Raw genomic sequence first — 21506 nt, 5'->3', positions numbered from 1 at the left:
AACATAACATAACATAACATAACATAACATAACATAACATAACATAATTAAAGCTAAAACCATTAGGTGGGAGGTTGCTGGTCATCAAGTATGACATCCAGATTCCTTATTAATTACAAACAACAACAACAAAAATATCTTTGCAGTGGAGATATCTCTGAGAACACCAAACCAGGTGGTCAAATGCAGCATCACCAGCAGTGGACACTCTGGGTGCCCCTGAGGATAAGCAGTTTCTAGCCAGCATCCTTTCCATCCCAACCCAAAGAAGCAGATACATCTGCTGTGTCCCCATCTACGTTCCTGATCTGGATCCAAATCCCATAACCAAGATTTATTGAACAGAAATGACTTCCAACTAATACCTTTTCCTTTAAATAAGGAGCTTGATGCATTTCCTTGCTGGCAGCCCCGAACAAGTTATTATATTCCACAGCCTGTCTGCCACTGCAAAAGGTACCTGTGCAAAGCTTTTAGGCAAAGGATGGGCTACCTGCTGCATCTCCTTACCCAGCAATGACAGAGAAGGTCTCTGCTCACTGTGAATCTCAGGGTGATGTGTAGAGTTCAGGCTAGGAGACTGACGCTCTGTTCTTGTTGAAAACGTAGCTACCTGGAACTTAAAATCTTCCTGTTTTAAAAAGAAATATTTAACTCAGAGCCTGGGGACATGGCTCCTAAGGATTGTGCAACTGGTAAACTGATAATTGCAGCTCTCATACTTTGAAAATGGAAAGAAACAAACTTCCCTCCAGCTCTCTCCAACTCTCACTTGAAATTCCTGACATCTTAGATGGTGCTGAGCTTCCTGAACGCACTCTGCATCTTTGCCTGGAATGCCCTCTCCTTCCTTCCCTATCCTCCCGGCTCCACTGCCACTTCCGATGTGAAGCTGTCACCTGCTGCGTCCCCACGGCCATTGAGGCTCCCCTTCTCCCAAACTCCCACTGCAGGTACAGCACCTGGCAATTCTTTTTCACGCCTGAATTCTCCTCCAAAGACCACACAGTCTGTGACATGGTCTAGGTCTTAATCATCTTAGCATCCCTGGTGCCGGGAAGAGAGCAGGACACACGCTCAATAACGTATGATCAATGGGTGAAGCAAAAAAATGAACGATTATCATACAAAGCTGAGGCTCATTTCCTTCATTCTGTAGCAAATACACCATTATAAGGTGGAAGAACACACAGCGGGAATATCATTGTTTTAATCACAATAAGATGAGGGTGAGTCTCCGTATCTGCAGGGGTGACAGACATCGAATCGCGCAGGACCCTAGGTAGGCAGGAGGAGTCTGGGCTGGAAGAGCTGGGAGGAAGTCTTCCCCTCCCCGACCAGAGTTCAGTTTAAAACTTCAATCTCCACACCAAATTAACAACCTCAAGTTGTTGAGAAAATTAGACTCTTCTTCAGAATAATCTATTTGTGGGAGAGACGTGCTCCTGAAACAGCTGTTAAAGCACGCGATATTTTTTCCATTTACTTACAAGATTAAATTGAAAATTGGTTCCCATGAGGGATTTTTTTTTTTACTACTCCTATAAACCAAATTTACAAAACACACTAGAGTGTAGAAAACCTATTACAATCTCCTATCAGAAGAAAAAAAAAAAAAACCCAACACCATTTTGATAACATCAGCACCACCGCCCAAAGGCAAAAAATAAAAATACACCACCAAAGCTCAGGGCTTTCCCATAAATACCCCACCAAGCTAGAAAGAAAACTCATCTCTGACTGCAAAGGGTGGTTTCCATCCTGAAGCAGAGCTCCTGTTGGGAGTTTCTATGTTACTTTGGGAATTATCTTCAACCTGAGTGATTCTACACAGGTAAGACACAGTTTGAACTAACCTAGCAATTAACACAGCTGCTCAGAGTTTAGGTTTAAGTGCATTTTTCGAGAAATCACTCACATTTGGACCATAAACTCTGCACGTGATGGCTTATGGTTTACATTTGTGTTCTCATGAAAGCCACCACCAGGCTAATTCCCACAGCCCTCTGACTCTCTCAATTGGAGCTTTCTTCCCGCTCTGCCTCTCAGATACCTACAGCATTCAGTCGGCTGTTTCTCCACGGGGTCCTTCCTTCTCTGTCCCCTTCCCCACCCTCAGCACCTCCCAAGGGTGTGCTATTTCATCACCATGTACCTGGCACTTAATTTTACTTGGATGTGGGTTGTTCTTTATTCTCTTCTTGTGTTACTCTTTTCTCCCCTGGTTTTAAGTCCCATGTTTGGACTCTCCGTGACCTCAAAGAACCTTGTGGGGTGCTGATTGTGGGTTCAGCAAATATTTATGGGTTTATTGTTTGTTCCAAAGGAGACTCTAATAAGAGAGACTTGAAACATTCATAGCCTGTGCACTGAAAGCAAGGGTGTGGAAGCCAGGCCTGGGCTGCAGCGCCAACTACATCACTTTCCACCCTGTAACTTGGAGCCATTTCCTTCCTTTCTCTCAGCTCTTTTGCTCATTTCAAGAGGGAGGATAATAATAGTATTTACTTCATGGGATTGTTTGGGGAGTCAATGAAGCAATGAATATAAAATGCTGAGCATAAAGGTCCAGGCTTATGAACAATAAATATAGAGCAAGCACTCAATAAATGGTAGCTATTGGTATGAAAACATTTCTCAAGACAAACTCATGCCTGAACTATTTGGTTGGGAGAAGGTGCAGGCAGATAATGGGCATGGGGGTGCCACCCATCATTGGCAAGCACTGCCCCAAGGGGGCTCTGCTTAGTACCACTTGTGGTCCTTTTATATTGAAATAAGATGAGTCTGATGTCTTCTATTTGGCTCTTTAAAAAAATTCCTAGTAACTAATGAGGGTACCTATTTTTTCTTTCTGTTTTTGTTTTTTGTTTTTTTGAGATGGACTCTCGCTCTGTCGCCCAGGCTGGAGTGCAGTGGCACAGTCTCGGGTTCATTGCAACCTCCACGTCCCGGGTTCAAGCGATTATCCTGCCTCAGCCTCCTCCTGAGTAGCTGGGACTACATGCGCATGCCATCACATTTGGCTAATTTTTTGTATTTTTAGTAGAGATGGGGTTTTACCATGTTGGCCAGGCTGGTCTCAAGCTCCTGACCTCAAGCGATCCACCCACCTCGGCCTCCCAAAGTGCTGGGATTACAGGTGTGAGACACTGCACCTGGCTGTAAGTACCTATTTTTCATAAATTTATCAGGTACTATATTTATACAAGCGCATTAACATTGGGGGTTGCTGGGTGAAGGGTGTATGAGAACTCTGTACTATGCGTGCAACTTTTCTGAAAATCTTAAATTACTTTCAATTAAAAATGTTAAAGATGTAATTACTACTTAGTTATTTCCTTGAGCCTGACTTTCCATACTTAAGATTGGATTCCCTTCACACACACAACTGTACTTTAAAAATAGATTCCAATTCTTATGGATACTGTCATCAAAATATCTTCTCTCTGCATCTGCCATTTAAATATTTAGCCATCCAATTTACCATCTGTGTGACTCTGGGTGAGTCACTTCATTTCCTTGTGTCTCCGTTTCTTCATCTATAAAGTAAGGATAATAAAGTCAACTTCTTCACAGATTTGAATAAAAGTTAGTACATAAAGTACTTAGAAAGTGGTCCTGTGGAGGAAGCACTGAATAGCTGTGAGCTGCTGCTACTATTTGCTGTGGTCTGAATTCATATCTTCAGGCTGGATTCCCGGTGTGATAGTATTAAGAGGTAGGGCCTTTGGGAAGTAATCCTTTCGGGATAACCTTCATCCAAACGCAGAGCCTTATAAAAGAGATGACAGGGAGCAAGATCACTCCTTGCACCATGTGAGGACACAGCCTGCCTTCCTTCTGCCATGTGAGGACACAGTGAGAAGTGCCATCTATGAAGCAGAGACGGAGCCTTCACCAGACACTGAATCTGCTGGGGCCTTGATCTTGAACTTCCCAGCTTCCAGAATTGTGATACATAAATTCCTATTATTTATAAGTAACCCAGTCTAAGGTATTTTGAGATAGCGGCCTGAATGGAATAAGACATTTATTATTATTATTATTAAACTTGCTGAATTCACATTCCTAGAGTGGAGCTATAGCTCTACAAAAAATTTTAAACTAATTCTCAAGGGACTTGGCCCAGATAGTTGGCATAAGTAATACTGGCTGGCTTTCACATGTAAAAAGTCGACGTCCAACCCAGTGAAAGGTCTTGTTCCTTAAGCTGATTCTACAATTGTGAGTCAAGTTCAACTCTTGGCAATGGTAGAGGAATTAGCCTGATGTAAGCTCTAGCATGATGAAGCCTGACGTTTCTCTTCCACCTGTGTACCTGTGCCACCCTAGCCAGGGCATCTGTGCCTCTCTGTGCAGTTTTAGATCTGCAAGGCTCTTGAGGTTTATAGGAGAGACTGGAAGGTTCAGGCAGTACCATATGGTTGCTGCCTTTATTACAGAAGATGGCACGGGGTGTGTCCAGCATGCAGAGCGCATGTTTTGCTTTATCTAGAAACACAATGAATGCCAGCTAAACATTTCAGGCATTCTTGCCTTACAGCGAGCCATAAGGTATCCACATGTAAACCCATAATTAAACTCTGAATATTCACCTGTAGTGTCTATTCCATTGTGACAGCAGTAGCTTTGGAAATGAAGGAAAAGGTAAGAAAAGCATAGAAATGTTTAGCCCATAGGCATTCTACTTTATGCTCCTTGATCCCTTACCACCTATGGAGACTAGGTTTTATGGTAATTTTCCCCTCGACTGCAAAATCTGCTCCCCCCATACATGGTTTTGACAATGTGGAAGCCTTAGTTGGAAAGAGAAACAAGAGCAAGGCTGTGATGTTGCAGAGGGGTCTCATGGCCTAGCTCATGGCCCCCGAGGAACACCATCTGCCTCTGGGCAGTGAGCATCAGTGCCCAGTCAGAGGGGCCCTGGCTGTCAGATAAGGGCAGAGTGGATTCCAAGGAAAGCATCAGCCCATTAAAAAGAAATGCAGGTGACAACCACAGCCCCAAAGGCAATGGCACAATAGGGATGGTCTTGAGAAAAATAAAAGAATTTCTCTAAAAACTACAAAAAGTCAGAAGGGATTCTGTATCTATGATAGGGATTTCATTCCCAATTCCATTTTGACCATCAGCTATAGCTGGTTTCAAGGTTATCCAGGGGCACACTGTTACCCTCTCCCAGCGATACCTTGGAATCCTTTGGTTTTCTCTGAGTTCTTACCTGAGGGGACAGCCCTGGTTAGAACATTTGCGTATCTTTCAAAGGAAAAACCGGAGGATGTTTCCAAAAGTAAGCTTTTCTTCGGAAGCCCCCACCTTCCCTTTTTTCTTAAACAGATCCTCCTAAGCCCTTCTTCTATGATGCTTTCTGTTATCTAAACATAATAGATTAGCATCAGTCTTTCCATGTTTATGATAGCTTCAAATTCCTAGATACAAATGGAAGACACCTTGCTGATCAAATGAAAATGAATGCCCTTGTCAACAAGAGTAATGTATACAGTTGGTCCCTGAGGGACCCCCAAGTACAAGGAAATAGGCTGATGTCTGAGAGTTGAACCATATACCAACATGGAGTGGGTCATGGTACCGAGAACTCAAGTCATCTTGAGGACACAGGATGGGTCCTAGGCCAATAAGACTCCAGGATAACTTGACTGAGTGTGCCGATGAACCAAAAGTGGATTTGGTGGGAAAACCAAAGGAAAAGCCATGCTGTGGCAGAACCCACCCAGAAACAGCCCCGAGGAGGGAGTAACCAGGCCCGTGGATAGGGAATTCTGGTCCCATAGCCAGGCTGTTTGTAGGAGGTGTGGTAATTACAAGCACAGTATCTGGAGTCAAATGCCTCCGTTCCTATCCCAGCTCCTCACTAACTGTAACACTGCAAGTTATTGATCTCTCTGTGCCTCTGTTTCCTCTTCTGGAAAATGAGGCTAATAACCAGCTAGGTGTCAGGTCTAAATAATTAATCTATGTGAAGTTCCTAGCACCATACCTAACACAGAGGAAGCAAAAGCACTCAATGGCTGTTGCTATTGCTGAGGTGGATTTATTGGGCCATCACAGCCCAATGCCACAAAACACCTGGGTCATCCATCCATTCGCCTCCCCTTGTTCTAGTTCCATTCCCTCCAACAGCATTTTGATTAATTGGCTCCCCTGACCCCCTGTCACCGGGAGGAGAGTACACGGGCCATGCTGTCAGAATAGCCCAATCCACACAGTGGTTGTGACTTTGTGTGACATTGAGTATTTGGGAATTTGGGTGTACAGACCCATCTCCTGGGAGGTGTATTAACCCGTGGGCTCAGAGGGCTGGAGGACTCTGAGACAGTGATGGTTCCACCAGGGTGACTGCCTCTCCAGAGACCTCAGGGCATCCAGCCCAGCCCCCACCCTGCCTTAATATCAGCGTAACTTTCATCCAAATGCCTGCCCACAATGCTGTTCCGGGATGAGCAAGCCTTACCTGTGACATGGAGCTTTTCATCAGCAACCTCAGCCTTTAGGTAAATCCGCCCCCTCTTCTCTGTGTGATCCATTCCGCAGAGGCTGGGGACATTGATGACGCATTGCTTGTGAACGTTCATATCGCAGGCTGCGAATCAAGAAAGGAGAGGGTGAGCTGGGCATATGGACTCCAACCACCGCTCCTCAGTGTTTTGGTGCATGAGCAGAAGTGAAAATGAGTTACCCCCAACTCGATACTTTGCTATAATGTTTTTGGTGACATAAGGAACTGTTAGCAGATGTCCTGTACAGCACAGGCTTCATGTGAGTGACAATATCCTTAAAATACACATACCATATTTGCTCAGTCTTCACTGAAACAAAATATCCCAGCTTGGCCTTCTGTGGTTGTTTCCAATATTTAACAGTATACAAAATTCACACAGGTAAATATGTACAAAGCTCAGCTTAATTAATATTTTATGTACACAGAGGCAAAATAATATGAAAATGTTAAACACGGGATTTTTTTTTTTTCTTCAGCCAGGGTCTCCTTTTGTCTCTCAGGCTGGAGTGCAGTGGCATAATCCTAGCTCACTGCAGCCTTGAACTCCTGGGCTCAAGTGGTCCTCCCACCTAGGCCTCCTAAAGCACTGGGACTACGGATGTGAACCACTGCACCCAGCTTAAACATAAGACTTTTTGCTAATGAATTCTTTATGCCATTCTGGGCTTACCACTGAGAAAGAGTGAAAATCTGTGGATTGAGTATAGAAAATTCATTAAATTTTCCTTTCCTCAGCTAACCTTGTATTTTCAACAAGGTTTAAGTACATTGCCTGTGTTTTTCTCCCCAAAGAACCTGTATTTGATATTTTAAACCTGTCTTCAAATATTTAAATATCATTCCAAGTAAAACAAATACCCGCCTAGCATGATCAGCCATTCCTTACAGCTGACATTACGTGGGTGAGACAGGGGGAGGATAAAAAAAGATCAGTATTATTGCAATGAACCAAAGAAACCCTGAAAAGAATCCTGTGTGCCGGAAACAAACAGAAGACTGTGTGTGGGTGTTCTAGCTCGATCACCCTTGTACCTTTAGGCTTCCAGAAGGAGGGAAGGCCACTGGAATCCTCACAAATCCTTGCCAGGACACTAATAAGGTTATTCTGTAATCATCAAGGTGGGGTCTTCCTCTCCGTTTCATTTTGAGTGTTTAATTTTAACACGATAAAGTAAATTGGAAAATGCATCATGAATAACGTATACTGCTCTGATTAAACACTGACGGCAGAATGATGGACATATTGAGGAAAGAACAATTAGCTAATTCACAAATGTGGATGCTATTAGGCTTCTATTTCCAAGGCTAACTGTTCAAAATTCTACACCTCGAATTTAGCCAATATAAAGGCTCCTGAAAAGCTGTGTTATGAATATCGCTTGTGTTAACCATGTCACGTCTTTAAGCGTCTGGGCAAAATTTGCAATGTGAAGGCAGTAAATGCCAGAGCCTCTGGAAAGCACACAGGCAACGGGGAGGGCACGGGAGGTGAAAATGCACTAGGCCATGTTTCAGTCTCTGCTGTATATCTTGGGAAGCTGATTTGCTCTAATTTCATTTCCAACTCTACAAAATGAGAGGTTGGCCCACTCAAGTTGTTGTTGCTAACCGCCCCCCGACGCCCTGTCCCATCCCAAGTGGAACTCTATCTAGGATTGCAATTGTACAAGGTGGAAGGGCATGGGAAGAGACTTTTTCTCTGCAGAAGTTAAGGTCAGTAGGGGTTGCAGTCCTGGGGCTTATCGGCTTGTCTTCCTCCTGTCTCCAGAAAGGAGCACAGGCGGCAGCCACAGAAGCCTTAAGATTCCAAAGAAAAAGAGTTTAAAACAAAACCAGATCAAAAAGCACTGGTCCAGGTCAGCGGTTTTCAAAAATTTTTAGTAAGGAAACCATTTTGCAAACAAAATCTAAAGCAAAATCTAATGATGTAAACCATATGAGTGTTATTTTATTAGCATAAACTCAGCTAACAAACACAAATTTATACTATTTATTTATTAGAAAGACATTCAAGGATCACCAATAAAGCCCTCTGATACAAACAAAACTTTGAAACCAGTTAATGTCTCAGACCAGCCTCCACATTTATTTTTGCATTTTGTTAAAGTGGTACAGCATCCAAAAATCCTGATTCATACGAAAACTAAGTACAAACAGGAACAGTGTCTAATGCTATACTTCCCTATCCCAGCCGACTCTTCAGTGAAGAGGACGCTGTAGGAGAAACCTGATTGCAAGTTCTGCCCAAGGAGTGAAGGTTGAGTATGTAACACATTCAAATATTTATTTTGTTCCCAGTTTTGAAGTAGTTAAAATATATTTACAAATGCACTTAAGTTGTAAGCCCTTGCAGAACCCCTGAAAACCATGTCTTTGGAATGCCAGGGTTTCTTTATTTTTCTAGTTTTTTGAGACCAAGTTTCACTTTTGTTTGCCCAGGCTGGAGTGCAATGGCACAATCTTGGCTCACCACAACCACCGCCTGCCGGGTTCAAGCAATTCTCCTGCCTCAGCCTCCTGAGTAGCTGGGATTACAGGTGCCCACCACCACCCGACTAATTTTGTATTTTTAGTAGAGACGGGGTTTCACTATGTTGGTCAGGCTGGTCTTGAACTCCTGACCTCAGGTGATCCTCCTGCCTAGGCCTCCCAAAGTGCTGGGATTACAGGTGGAAATCCCAGGGATTCTTGAAGCAAACAAACACTGCATTTGGTTGTGACGCCGTACAACTCTGTAACGTGAAGAATCCCTGTGTCCTGAGAAACTCCATCTACTCTATAATGCTCGTTTATGTTCCTTTTTCTACAGTTTGCTCCATGTAAGATACAAATATCAGCTTCTGGCCGGGCGCGGTGGCTCACGATTGTAATCCCAGCACTTTGGGAGGCAGAGGCGGGCGGATCACGAGGTCAGGAGATCGAGACCACAGTGAAACCCCGTCTCTACCAAAAATACAAAAAAAAAATTAGCCGGGCGTGGTGGAGTCCCAGCTACTCGGAGAGGCTGAGGCAGGAGAATGGCGTGAACCCAGGAGGCGGAGCTTGCAGTGAGCCGAGATTGCGCCACTGCACTCCAGCCTGGGCGACAGAGCCAGACTCCATCTCAAAAAAAAAAAAAACAAAAACAAAAAAAACACAAATACCAGCTTCTGGCCATCATAGCAAATGGCAGTAGTCATTAGCAAATGGCAATAGGCTGATATTTCCACAATGCTTCCCGATCTATTAGAAAAACAGGCTCGGCAATTAACTTTTCATGTCCTAAAGGTATCAACTTGTATTTAAACATAGCCTGAGGAATCTCATACTTTAAGAATGATCAGGCCAGGCGCGGTGGCTCATGCTTGTAATCCCAGCACTTTGGGAGGCCGAGGCGGGCGGATCACAAGGTCAGAAGATCGAGACCACAGTGAAACCCCGTCTCTACTAAAAATACAAAAAATTAGCCGGGCGTGGTGGCGGGCGCCTGTAGTCTCAGCTACTTGGAGAGGCTGAGGCAGGAGAATGGCGTGAACCCGGGAGGCGGAGCTTGCAGTGAGCCCAGATTGCGCCACTGCACTCCAGCCTGGGTGACAGAGCGAGACTCCGTCTCAAAAAAAAAAAAAAGAAGGGAGGAATCAAGAGTTACTGCCTAATAAACACAAAGTTTCTGTTTGGTATGATAAAAATTTTCTGGAAATAGATAGTGGCATAGTTATACAATGTTGTGAATGTTCTTTATGCCACTGAATTGTTCACTTAAAATGGTTACAGTGGTAAATTTTATGTTATACAAATTTTGGCACAATAAAAAAAGACCAATTAAAAAATGGGCAAAAGACTTGAACAGACACTTCACCAAAGACAAGTAAGTACATTAAAAGATGCTCAACCTCATTCATCATTAGAGAAATATGAATTAAAACCATGATGAGCTACCATATGCACCTATTAAAATAGCTGTATTTTTAAAAAAAACTGATAATGCCAACACAGAGCAACTGGAAGAATCATACACTGCTGATAGGAATGGAAAATGGTTCAACCATGCTAGGAAACGTTTCTTATAAAGCTCAACATACACTAGCATATGATACATCAATCTCACTCCTAGTTATTTATCCTAGAGAAATGTTCACACAAAACTTGTATAAAAATGTTTACAGCTCCACTCAAATCACCAAAAACTGGAAACAACTCAAATATCCTTCATTAGGTAAGTAGATAAACTGTGATATATCATACAGTGGAATACTACTACTAATGTGAAGGAACAAACAATTGATATATGAAACAACTGAGGTGAATTTCAAAGGCATTATGCTAAGTGAGAGAAGCCAGTCTCAAAAGGTTGTACACTATTAAATTTCTATTTACCTGACATTCTTGAAATGACAAAACTATAGTGATGGAGAACACATCAGGGGCAGCCCGGGGTAAAGGAAGGTGTCTGTAAAGGGGTGCCATAAGCAATGGACTGTTCCTTATCCTGATAGTGGTAATGATGGTGGTGGTAACAAATCTATACATGTGTCAAAAGTCACAGAATTATAACTCCAAAAAAGGTCAAATAATTTAATTAAATATAATAAGTATAAAAATATTCTAATAAAAGGAAATACAATTTGTTAAAAAATAGTGCAGGGATAGACATCAAAGTAGAATTCAAGCCCAAAAATATTAAATGTAACAAAGGCACAATTCACACTGATGATAATGACAGTCAGGAATATGCTGGCCGGGCACGGTGGCTCACACCTGTAATCCCAGCACTTTGAAAAAAAAAAAAAAAAAAAAAGAATGATCAAAGCAGGTTGGGTGTGGTGGCTCACGCCTATAATCACAGCATTTTGGGAGGCCAAGGCAGGCGGATCACGAGGTTAGGAGATTGAGACTATCCTGGCTAACACAGTGAAACCCCATCTCTACTAAAAATACAAAAAATTAGCTGGGTGTGGTGGTGGGGGCCTGTAGTCCCAGCTACTCGGGAGGCTGAGGCAGGAGAATGGTGTGAACTCGGGAGGTGGAGCTTGCAGTGAGCCGACATCACGCCACTGCACTCCAGCCTGGGTGACAGAGTAAGACTCTGTCTCCAAAAAAAAAAAATAAAAGAATGATCAAAGCAAAGAGTCTTCATAGTTGCTTTTCTTTCCTCCTGGTAGTTGATGGAGATACACACATAACAAAAAATAACAGAAAAGGGCTGGTGTGTTGCTTGTCAGTGGTCCTCAGTGTTTTGAGCTGGGCTGATATACATTTGATCTGTCCCTAAATATGCAGGGTCAGTGAACTTAAATAAGATGCTATTCTGGTTTTTATGTTCATTTTGGTTTCAGTTTTAAGAAGAGCCTACTGGATTTTTCCACAGTCCACCCACTAATTAGAGACACAGGAAGATAATGAGTACGGTTTCTTGGCTTATTTTGAAGCTATAACCAAATGTGGACCTGGCGGTGGGAGTCTTCTTTGGGGTTTGACTAGGCTATATTTTACAGTGATTGAAGACTTCTGCCACTAAAAAAACAAAACAAAAAAAGTGACAGCACCCACCAACCTCATTTATAAATCGAGTGCTTTTTGGGGGTTCATAATGAGGCAATCAAGTAGTTTAATAAACTGGAACTTTGACAATGGAAGAATCTACACTTTGTCAGTCTGGTATATATCTGAACTAATTCTATTGAAGAGTTGGTGTTGAAAAGTTACTGAGCCTTCCTTGCTCAGCAAACCCTGAGCATGAGCTACAGAGCCTCGCTATGAACTGGAAAAGAAAACTTACTTACTGTCACATTTCATTCCTTGATGGATAAGTCCATAAAGCAGTGACCCACAGTGATCGCAGAAGGTGGGGCTTCCGTAAGTGTGGATTTTGAACTTGTGCTTGCTCCTGGGGTCCTGGGAGGAGAAGAAGCACAATGCTCATTTTAGTCATGAAAGGACCACATTTTTAGATTAAGCCAAGCTCAGGCCCCACCAGTCCCCAGCCCCAAGTCAAGGTTCAATAACACCAGACTGTGCATCATTCTCTGGAGTCACACAATGCGTGGTGGTGACTTCGCCACTAAATATTTAGATATTTAATAAATATCTAAAATATTTACTGTTGTTTTTTGAGACAGAGTCTTGCTCGTCACCCAGGCTGGAGTGCAGTGGCACAATCTCAGCTCACTGCAACCTCCGCCTCCTGGGTTCAAGCGATTCTCCTGCCTCAGCCTCCTGAGTAACTGGGATTACAGGCACCCGCCACGACGCGGGTATTTTTGTATTTTTAGTAGAGATGGGGTTTCACCATGTTGGCCAGGCTGGTCTCGAACTCCTGACCTCAGGTGATCCACCAGCCTTAGCTTCCCAAAGTGCTGGGATTACAGGCATGAACCACCACACCTGGCCCGCATCATGTTTTAATATAATGAATACCTATGTTTCCTCTCTTTATGGGGTGAAATTTGCACATACCACAGTTTCCACCAAAGCTATTACTTCTGGAGCTATGGTCACCAAAGCCCTTGGGGACAAGCACAGTGTTTTAAACAACTTGGCATCTCTGTCTCCCCAGTGCCTAGCGCAGGCTGGGGCGCAAGTAGACACAAAATCAGTGTGTTTGTGAAGTGAACGGAACAACCCTAAATGGATCATTCAGGAGATCTCCTCTTGGACAGGGTATCCAGAAATACACTACACTGCGAAATCAGATCTACATCCAAACTGACAGGTACATTTTGCTGCTTCTGTACCATCTCCAAAGTATTTTATGCTTTTTACAGGGAAACTCAGCACAGTCAGATGAAAATTGGAAAGGCACTGAAAGTACGCTTCCCCATAGCCCACTGCAATTTCATTACCTTCTCTAGCATACCACATAGACCACCAAAGGTGCAACCAGACACCTTTTAGATTTTTAAGCTTTTGTTCTTCAACTCACAGATTATGCATAGGGAAGAAAAATGGTATACAGAAGACCATTGTGGTTAAAGAGTGTAGACTCTGGAGTCACTGTCTGGGTTCAGGTTCCAGCTCTGCTACTACCCAGAGGCATGGCCTTGGACAAATTACTTATCCTTTCTGCCTCATCTGTAAGCTGGGAAATTAACAGCATCTGTCTTCTGTGGTTACTATAAATAAGGACAAAACGAGTCAGTCTGTAAAATGCTTAGAAGAGTGCCATATCACAGGGTAGGTAGGTACCACGCAGGTAGTGCAGACAAGCGCCTCTGCTTCTGGGGCCTCTGCTTATTTATTTGTTCAATTTTATTATTATTATTTTTTGAGACGAAGTCTCACTCTGTCACCCAGGCTGGAGTGCAGTGGCACGATCTCGGCTCACTGCAACCTCTGCTTCCCAGATTCAAGCGATTCTCCTGTCTCAGCCTCCCAAGTAGCTGGGATGACAGGTGCCTGCCACCACACCTAATTTTTTTTTTTTTTTTTTTTTTTTAATTTTTAGTAGAGATGGGGTTTCACCATGTTACTCAGGCTGGTCTCAAACTCCTGACATCAGGTGATCTACTTGCTTCGGCCTCCCAAAGTGCTGGGATTACAGGCATGTGCCACTGTGCCCGGCCTCCTCTGTTTATTAATATATAAAAGTAGGCCAGGCACGGTGGCACACACCTGTAATCTCAGCACTTTGGGAGGCCAAGGCAGGCAGATCACCTGAGATTAGGAGTTTGAGACTAGCCTGGCCAACATGGTGATACCCTGTCTCTACTAAAAATACAAAAATTACCCAGGCGTGGTGGCGCATGCCTGTAATCCCAGCAACTTGGGAGGCTGAGGCAGGAGAATCGCCTGAGCCCAGGAGGTGGAGGTTGCAGTGAGCTGAGATTATGCCACTGCACTCCAGCCTGGGCGACAGAGCAAGCCTCCATCTCAAAAATAAATAAATAAATAAATAATAGTAGAGCCCTGAGCTTCTACTCAGATGATCTATTTGTCTCCCATCCAAGTACTAACCGGACCCGACCCTGCTTAGCTTTCGATCAGGCATGTTCAGGGTGGTATGGCCATAGACTCTGCTGTTCTATTGGAACTATAAAACAATTTCATATTCAACAGGTACCTATCAGGACTCATTCCTATTAAGTTCTTCCTCTTGAATCACTCTTTGCAGCCTGAGCAGCTGTACAGGCAGTGTGGCCATCCACTGAATTAAGCAAGACTTTAGAAGCGCAGGGTTTGGGGAAGGGCAGGAGATCCAGAGATCTACTGTAGACATAATAAGCTTGAATTAACCTTTCTCTCAGGGTTGCTCCAACGCAAAGTGACACAAAGTAGAATATTCTTGGCTGCTGACTTTCTGAGGGCCTTGGTGCTGGTGATTTCGGGGAATTCCAAAGGTGATTCTGACTATAAGGTAATTTATCTTTTGGTTGACTATAGAACCTAAACCCTAAGCCACATATATGCCAAAGGATTGTTATGACTACTTTTTTTTTCTTTTTTTGAGACAGAGTCTTGCTCTGTTGACCAGGCTAGAGTGCAGTGGCATGATCTCTGCTCACTGCAAGCTCTGCCTCCCAGGTTCACGCCATTCTCCTGCCTCAGCCTCCCGAGTAGCTGGTACTACAGGCACCCACTACCACGCCTGGCTAATTTTTTGTATTTTTAGTGGAGACAGGGTTTCACCTTGTTAGCCAGGATGGTCTCGATCTCCTGACCTTGTGATCCGCCCGCCTTGTCATCCCAAAGTGCTGGGATTACAGGCGTGAGCCACCGCACCCGGCCTACGACTACTTTTTAAAGACACAGATTTGAGAATTCTGAAATAGTTCAATCATACAGAGAAGTACAAAGAATAGTAAACCCCTCGTGTCTGCACCACCCAGAACTTATAAAAGCAAGCATTTTCCCCTAGTTTTTACTGCGTAATTATCCTTGTTTTACAGAGATGTTAATGACCTTCCCCAAATCACATGGTTGATGAACATCAGACCTCAGATTTTTTTTTATATGAAATGGTTCACACATCTGCACGTCATCCTTGCACAGGAACAACACTCATCTCTGTTTCACTCCAAGTTTTGTATTTGTGCTGCTTCAGAGAGCACAGACCTACGATGTGACCAACATTGGAGTCCCATCATAAGAGCTTTTGGAGATCTACCCAGAATGAGGATCTGGCTCTCAATATATTTACAACACCATTTTTATATTTGCAACATATATATATATATATACACGTATATATACATATATATATACACGTATATATATATACACATATGTGTGTGTGTGTGTGTGTGTGTGTGTGTGTATATATATATATATTTTTTTTTTTTGGAAATAAGTCCACCACCTGTTTTTGTAAATAAAATTTTATTGGAAAACAGACATGCTCCTTTATTTACGTATTTTCTTTGGCTACAATGGCAGAGTTCAGTAATTATGACAGAGACTGCGTGGGCCACAAAATCTAAAATATTTACTATTTGGGTCCTTTTAGGAAAAGTTTGCCAAGCCCTGCTTTAGGACAAGGGTTTTCAAAGCATGGTTCCCGCACAGCGTCACATCACCTGGAACTTGTTAGAAAGGCATAGTATTTAGTCCTTTCCCAGACCAACCCAGTCAGAAACTCTGGGGGTGGGGCCTCACAGCCTGTGCCAGTGATCCTCGTGTCGGCAGACACACGAAAGACTGGAAAACCACTGCTCTAGAAGGTCATTCAACAAATATTTAGTAAGTGTGTCACAGGTGTGAGGTGAGTACCTAGCACCTCTATGTGTAGATGATTAATGATATCCTTGAGGCACGTCAGTGGTTTACCTCCTAAATGTCTCTCTCAGGGTGTGAAACATCAACATCTTCCTTGATAGGTTATTTCTTCTAGAAAGCAGTAGTTGGGTCCATGGTCTGAAGTATGGCCTTAGACTTCCACCATTAGGGAAGCCCACCACTTTTTCCAGGATCCCAGGACATCAGGAAGAATGTTCAGGGAGTAGGCTGGTGCCAGCACCAATTAAAAGTACCTGTGTTGACAGGAAAGGTTGCGTCCTACAGTGCGGAGGGCACAGAAGATGCCAGGGGAAATGAAGGAACCAGTTTTCCCTGCAGAAAAGAGGCATCAACAAATGGCACTAAATAAATAAAGAACGGCAGCTCGCACGGAGCCCTCAGGAGTATGTGCGTGCCAGGCAGCCCCAGGGTAGTTGTCATACCAGTTGGTTGTCACATAGATGTCCATTGACATGGCACACAGGCAACTCACTTTTCAGGAAAACCTAAGGCTTACTCATGCAACAGCCATATGGCTCTCACCGTTTGGAGGTGTAGGAAGAGAGGAAACCATCGCTTCTACCTCCTGCCCAAGTCTGGAGAACCAGCAAGTCTTGGAGTTGTCACACCCCAAAATTACATGTGGCCAAAGATCCTGCCTATGAATTACAACAATGACAGTAATAATAATAGCACCAGCTGTTTGTTGATCAGCAAGTGTGCACAGGTGCTTTACAATAACCAAGATCTTTGTTTAGAACAAGAGAGTCTCCTACGAGAAGAGCACTTAGCAGGACTGTGGAGACCTGTGTTCTGACCCCAGTCCCGGCATAAACTCTTACCTTGGAAAAGTCATGTCATTTATTTATAAAGCAGAAATAAAACCAATCTGCCCGTGTCATGGGCAAGGGGTGACACTCAGCTTAGGGAATATAAGAGAAAGACTTTGCAACCTGAAAATCCTTAGACAAATATAAGCAATTATTATTATTATTACATTATCCTTAGGAGCAAACTTCAAGGTGCCCAGGGTTTCCCCAAAATACTTCAGTGACTTGGGCCTGGATGGGGAGGAACAGGGCTCCCCATCCTCAGGGTTAATCACCCTCAGGCCTCATAGGTGGTCAGAGTGAAGGCCAAGCTGGCAGAAGTCAAGGGACTTCCTCCTAGGTCCCGCATTCCCGACTTCTGCACCCCATGCCTGGACTTTCAAGCCAGTCCTCTTGGCCAACGCCCTGAGTGGTGTTTTGTGAAACCGTCTGCTAACCCAAACCACCTCTTGCACCATCTCAATTATATAGATGATGCCATTTCTTGCACTGCAGCAATGGGATGCAGGAGCATGGAAACTCTTTTCCAGTCTAATTAATCTCACCTAGTCTGACAAAAGAAACCACAGTGTTAGCGACAGAGCTGTGAGTCATGAAGATCTGCAGAGAGCAACTCGTCCTAAAAACTCCCCAGGCTCGCTGTGTTTCTATCAATAGCCTCTAAATAGTGATGCACTTTACGTCTGTGGGCCCTGATTTCCTCATCTGGAGCCTAAATGTACTGGGTGGGATCAGCATTTTTAAAATGTCAGGTGGTGCCTAAGGATGCTGAGGATAGAGGCAGGAGAAAGCAGAAGAGGGACCACTGCTAAAATTAAAGTTGAAAACAACTGGACTAGATCATCTCTTTAATTCTTTTTTTTAAAGCTATTTAATTTGAAATAATTTAAGACTCACAAGAATTTGCAAAAATAGTACAGACTGTTCCTTCATACTTTTCATCCAGCTTCCCCAGTGATAACATCTTACATAACCATGGCATATTTGCAAACCCAGGACAATGCTACTATACCATTAAGTAAACTACAGAGTTTAGGGTTTCATCAGATTTTACATGCATAATTCCAATGCAAGAGCATTTACTGTACTACATATGCATTAAATATACTGTTTACTGAATAGGGAATACAGTAATATTGGCTGGTGAAATACATTAACTCAAGTACCAAAGGAACATCTGTTACTTCTTCATTAAATATATAACCCCCTGATCTCATGTTAAGGAGTCGTGGGAGGATGAGTCTAAAGATTTATCTGAAAAGCAGAATTAGGATGCTTTTCTCTAAGTAAAGGAAACACACTGCTGTTTCCAAACCTTTCTGACCCGTTTTTCAAAACAAAATCATTTCAAGGCACAGGCTGAATGAGAGCTCAGGCAAAGTGTGGTGCCGGCCTGGGCCATGAGGGATTGAAAGGTGGGTAAGGCTTGTGGCTTCCAGGTGATGCCTGTGACCCGGATGGACAGATAAGGTGAACACCACAATACCAGGGCATAAACTGCCCCCACTGGCCCAAGAGTAGGTCTCCTGATAGCTGCCAAATTCATCAAATTCATCATGCAAATGATCAGAGCAGCCTCAGGATCCTTTCCTACATCTATAAACCTGGACATCTGATCTTTCTCTTCGGTGAGTCCCAGATGGCAGGCACCCTGGGTGTCTTCATCTCGGCTGCTGTCTTCATTTCGGCTGCTGCCTCCACCTGCCAGGACTCCACATGCTGAAACAGCTGAAAAGTCAATATCAAAGTCTCCTTCCTCCTCCAGGAAGTGTCTCCAGATGTCAATACCAGTTACAATTTCTCTCCTTCATCTGACCTTCCAGAGCATTTTATTTCTGTCTTTTGCAAGCCACTTAACATATTCTGCCACTTATGATAATTATGATTCTGTCTACATCCCCTTTAATTTTTCATCATTTATCTCTCACCTCCCACACACAGAGGACTGACATGACAGTCTAACAGGGAGGAAAGAGAGGTCCTAAAGGATGTTGCTGAACTGAGGATTAAGTATTAACATTATCTCTGAGCTTCCTGGAAACCAAGGTAAAAAGAGGAAAGCGACATTAATAGGTTCCTCTTGAACTGCAAAACTACCTGAATGTAGAAGTCTGTCTTTGTATCCTCTGAAATCATTTTATCTCCTACATGGTAGACCTTCAGTAAATGTGTATGAAAGCAACTACTAAATCCTTAACAAAGCACACTTGTATCACTGTGCACCAAAGGGCTGTAGATAGAGTCATCCCACAGATAAGTTACAGCAAGTCTGGCTAGACTTAGGGCCACAAAGAAATATCTGGTGCACACCAAGTCTTCACGATTACCAAGTTAATAACATTTTCCTTTTTAGTGAAATACATGTTAATCTTCCTTTTTAGTTCTCCAGGAACTGGCAGCCTGTCATTAAGTGGAGTGTGAAACCTGCTGTCATATGTCACAAGCCTGACATTATATTATAACGAAAGAAGGAAAAATACAGCTCAGACACTTCTGTCATATATGTGGTTGGGAGAAAAAAATGAAGGCTTTGAGCTAATCACTTTTCATAGGCACAAATAAAGTCTAACCCACAAATCTAAATCTCTTAGAAAAAAAATGACAAGTGAAAAATTCAAATTCTATTGAAAGCATCCTCTGGCCTGTTTCTCATTTCTTAGTTTTATAATATAGCAACTTAATTAGTCTTCCTTGGAAACATTTCTCAACATTTCTACCAAGATTTTCCAAAGTCTCTCTTTATCACCATCATCATTACCACTATCATTTGCAATTTGTTAAAATAAACACATGGATCTACACTGTGCAGAATTCAGATGCTGACCGGGCGCCACATTTCCTAGATACATTCTTGTTGTGTCTATAGCCATCTGGAAGTCATATTCTAGGTAAGTCTGCAAACGCAGTAGTTGAGGCTGGAGACTAATCTAGCTATGTGCAGTGTGAAATCTCTAGAGGAGTTAATGTTCCCTTCCCACCAGGAGGCAGGCAACCAATGATGTTTTTTGAATGAGTATGTTCATATTTGAATTGACATCACTGCACATGTGCTTTTAATGCAATGAGTAAAATAATGGCAGGGTTTTGGTTAGAGGTCATCCTGGCTTCAATTTTCCACCCATATTTGAATGCCTCCAAAATGCCCCATAGGTTTCTCTTGAAGGACCAAACTGACTGTCATTGAGGGCTGGGGGTTCAGGCTTTAAGGGTTTCTAGAAAACACTGTTTTTAACCAACAGAAGCTCTGCGGTGCAACTTCCTCCAGCAGCCAGAGCAGTATGGCTCCTTGAAGCTGCTCCCCTCTAAGTACCAAGGGAAATTCTCTGCTGTCACCATCTGATGTGTTCTCATGAATCATGCTTGTAAGCCAAGCTTGGGTCTAAATGTCACCCACATGCTGACTATATGAGAAACACCCAAAACACTGCTTTAAGGGCAAATCTAGCAACATTACTGCGATCTTAAATTTCTTAAGAAATTTAGGGAAGTAGGAAGCAGTTTTTTTTTTTTTTAACTCTATGATATAAAAAAAGACCTATTTAAAATTTTTGGGGTTAACATGAGAGTATTACCAAAACCAGGTCATACGATCAGGGTGGTTGCATGTAACTTGGGGACCACTGTAATTATGACATTGTGTATCATGTACTCAGCAAGGCTGCCATGCCCCTCTCAGGCTGCTGGGTCTGCCTGGCCCACTCTCCACTTGGGCTTAGGATCGCGCTTGGCCTCTGACCATACTGGTCTTGTTGGATGTTTCCTTTTCTAAGAAAGAGCGAAAGAAATTCCGTTTTTGGTGACGCTCATTAATTTTTGATCTGCAATGTAACACTTCAGTTTATTCTGGTGAATAACACTCATCTATACAGTTGGATGAACCTGTCAAACCAGGTTTTGCTAGTAGGTTTCTTATGAGTCCTTTGCCCAGCTATGCAAGATGCTGTAATCATTCAATGGGAAGCAATAAATTATTTTAAAAATTCTAGATAAATCTCTATCAGCAAGGCAATGGCTAAATAAACTGTAATATATTTATACTATGGAATACTCCATGGCAGTTAAATCAAATGAGCTAGATCTTTCTGTAAAATCATGGACAGATCTCTAAGATATATTATCTAATGAAAACAGCAAGCCACAACACAAGACATAAAATATAATGACTTTTATGTAAAAAACAGAAACAAGCACTTTGGGAGGATCATTTGAGCTCAGGAGTTCAAGACTAGCTGGGGCAACATAAGAGACCTCATCTCTACTTAAAAAAAAAAAAAATTAGCTGGGGGTGGTGGCCTATGCCTTTAGTCCCAGCTACTCAGGAGGCTGAGGTGGGAGGATTGCTTGAGCCCAGGAGGTGAGTGCAGTAAGCCCTGATCATGCCACTGCACTCCAGCCTGGGTAACAGAGCAAGACCCTGTCTCAAAAAAAAAAAAAAAAAAAAAAAAAAAAAAAAAAAAAAAAAA

General features: G+C 42.9%; 1 protein-coding gene across 1 annotated transcript in view; it reads right to left on the bottom strand.

Moving 5' to 3' along the window:
• Positions 1-21506, bottom strand: part of PRKCA (protein kinase C alpha) — a 509502-nt gene that overhangs the window by 157574 nt on the left and 330422 nt on the right. Inside the window, exons 4-5 of the mRNA XM_032178546.2 lie at positions 12286-12397; positions 6476-6604 (exon numbers count right to left, since the gene is read on the bottom strand). Coding sequence (XP_032034437.1) covers positions 6476-6604; positions 12286-12397 — 241 coding nt within the window. The remainder of the gene's footprint in view (positions 1-6475; positions 6605-12285; positions 12398-21506) is intronic.

Source organism: Hylobates moloch, unplaced genomic scaffold, assembly GCF_009828535.3.
Source record: "Hylobates moloch isolate HMO894 unplaced genomic scaffold, HMol_V3 SCAFFOLD_15, whole genome shotgun sequence".
NCBI lineage: Eukaryota > Metazoa > Chordata > Mammalia > Primates > Hylobatidae > Hylobates > Hylobates moloch.
Note: the sequence above shows the minus strand (reverse complement) of the source record. Positions and strands in the feature narration are given on the sequence as shown.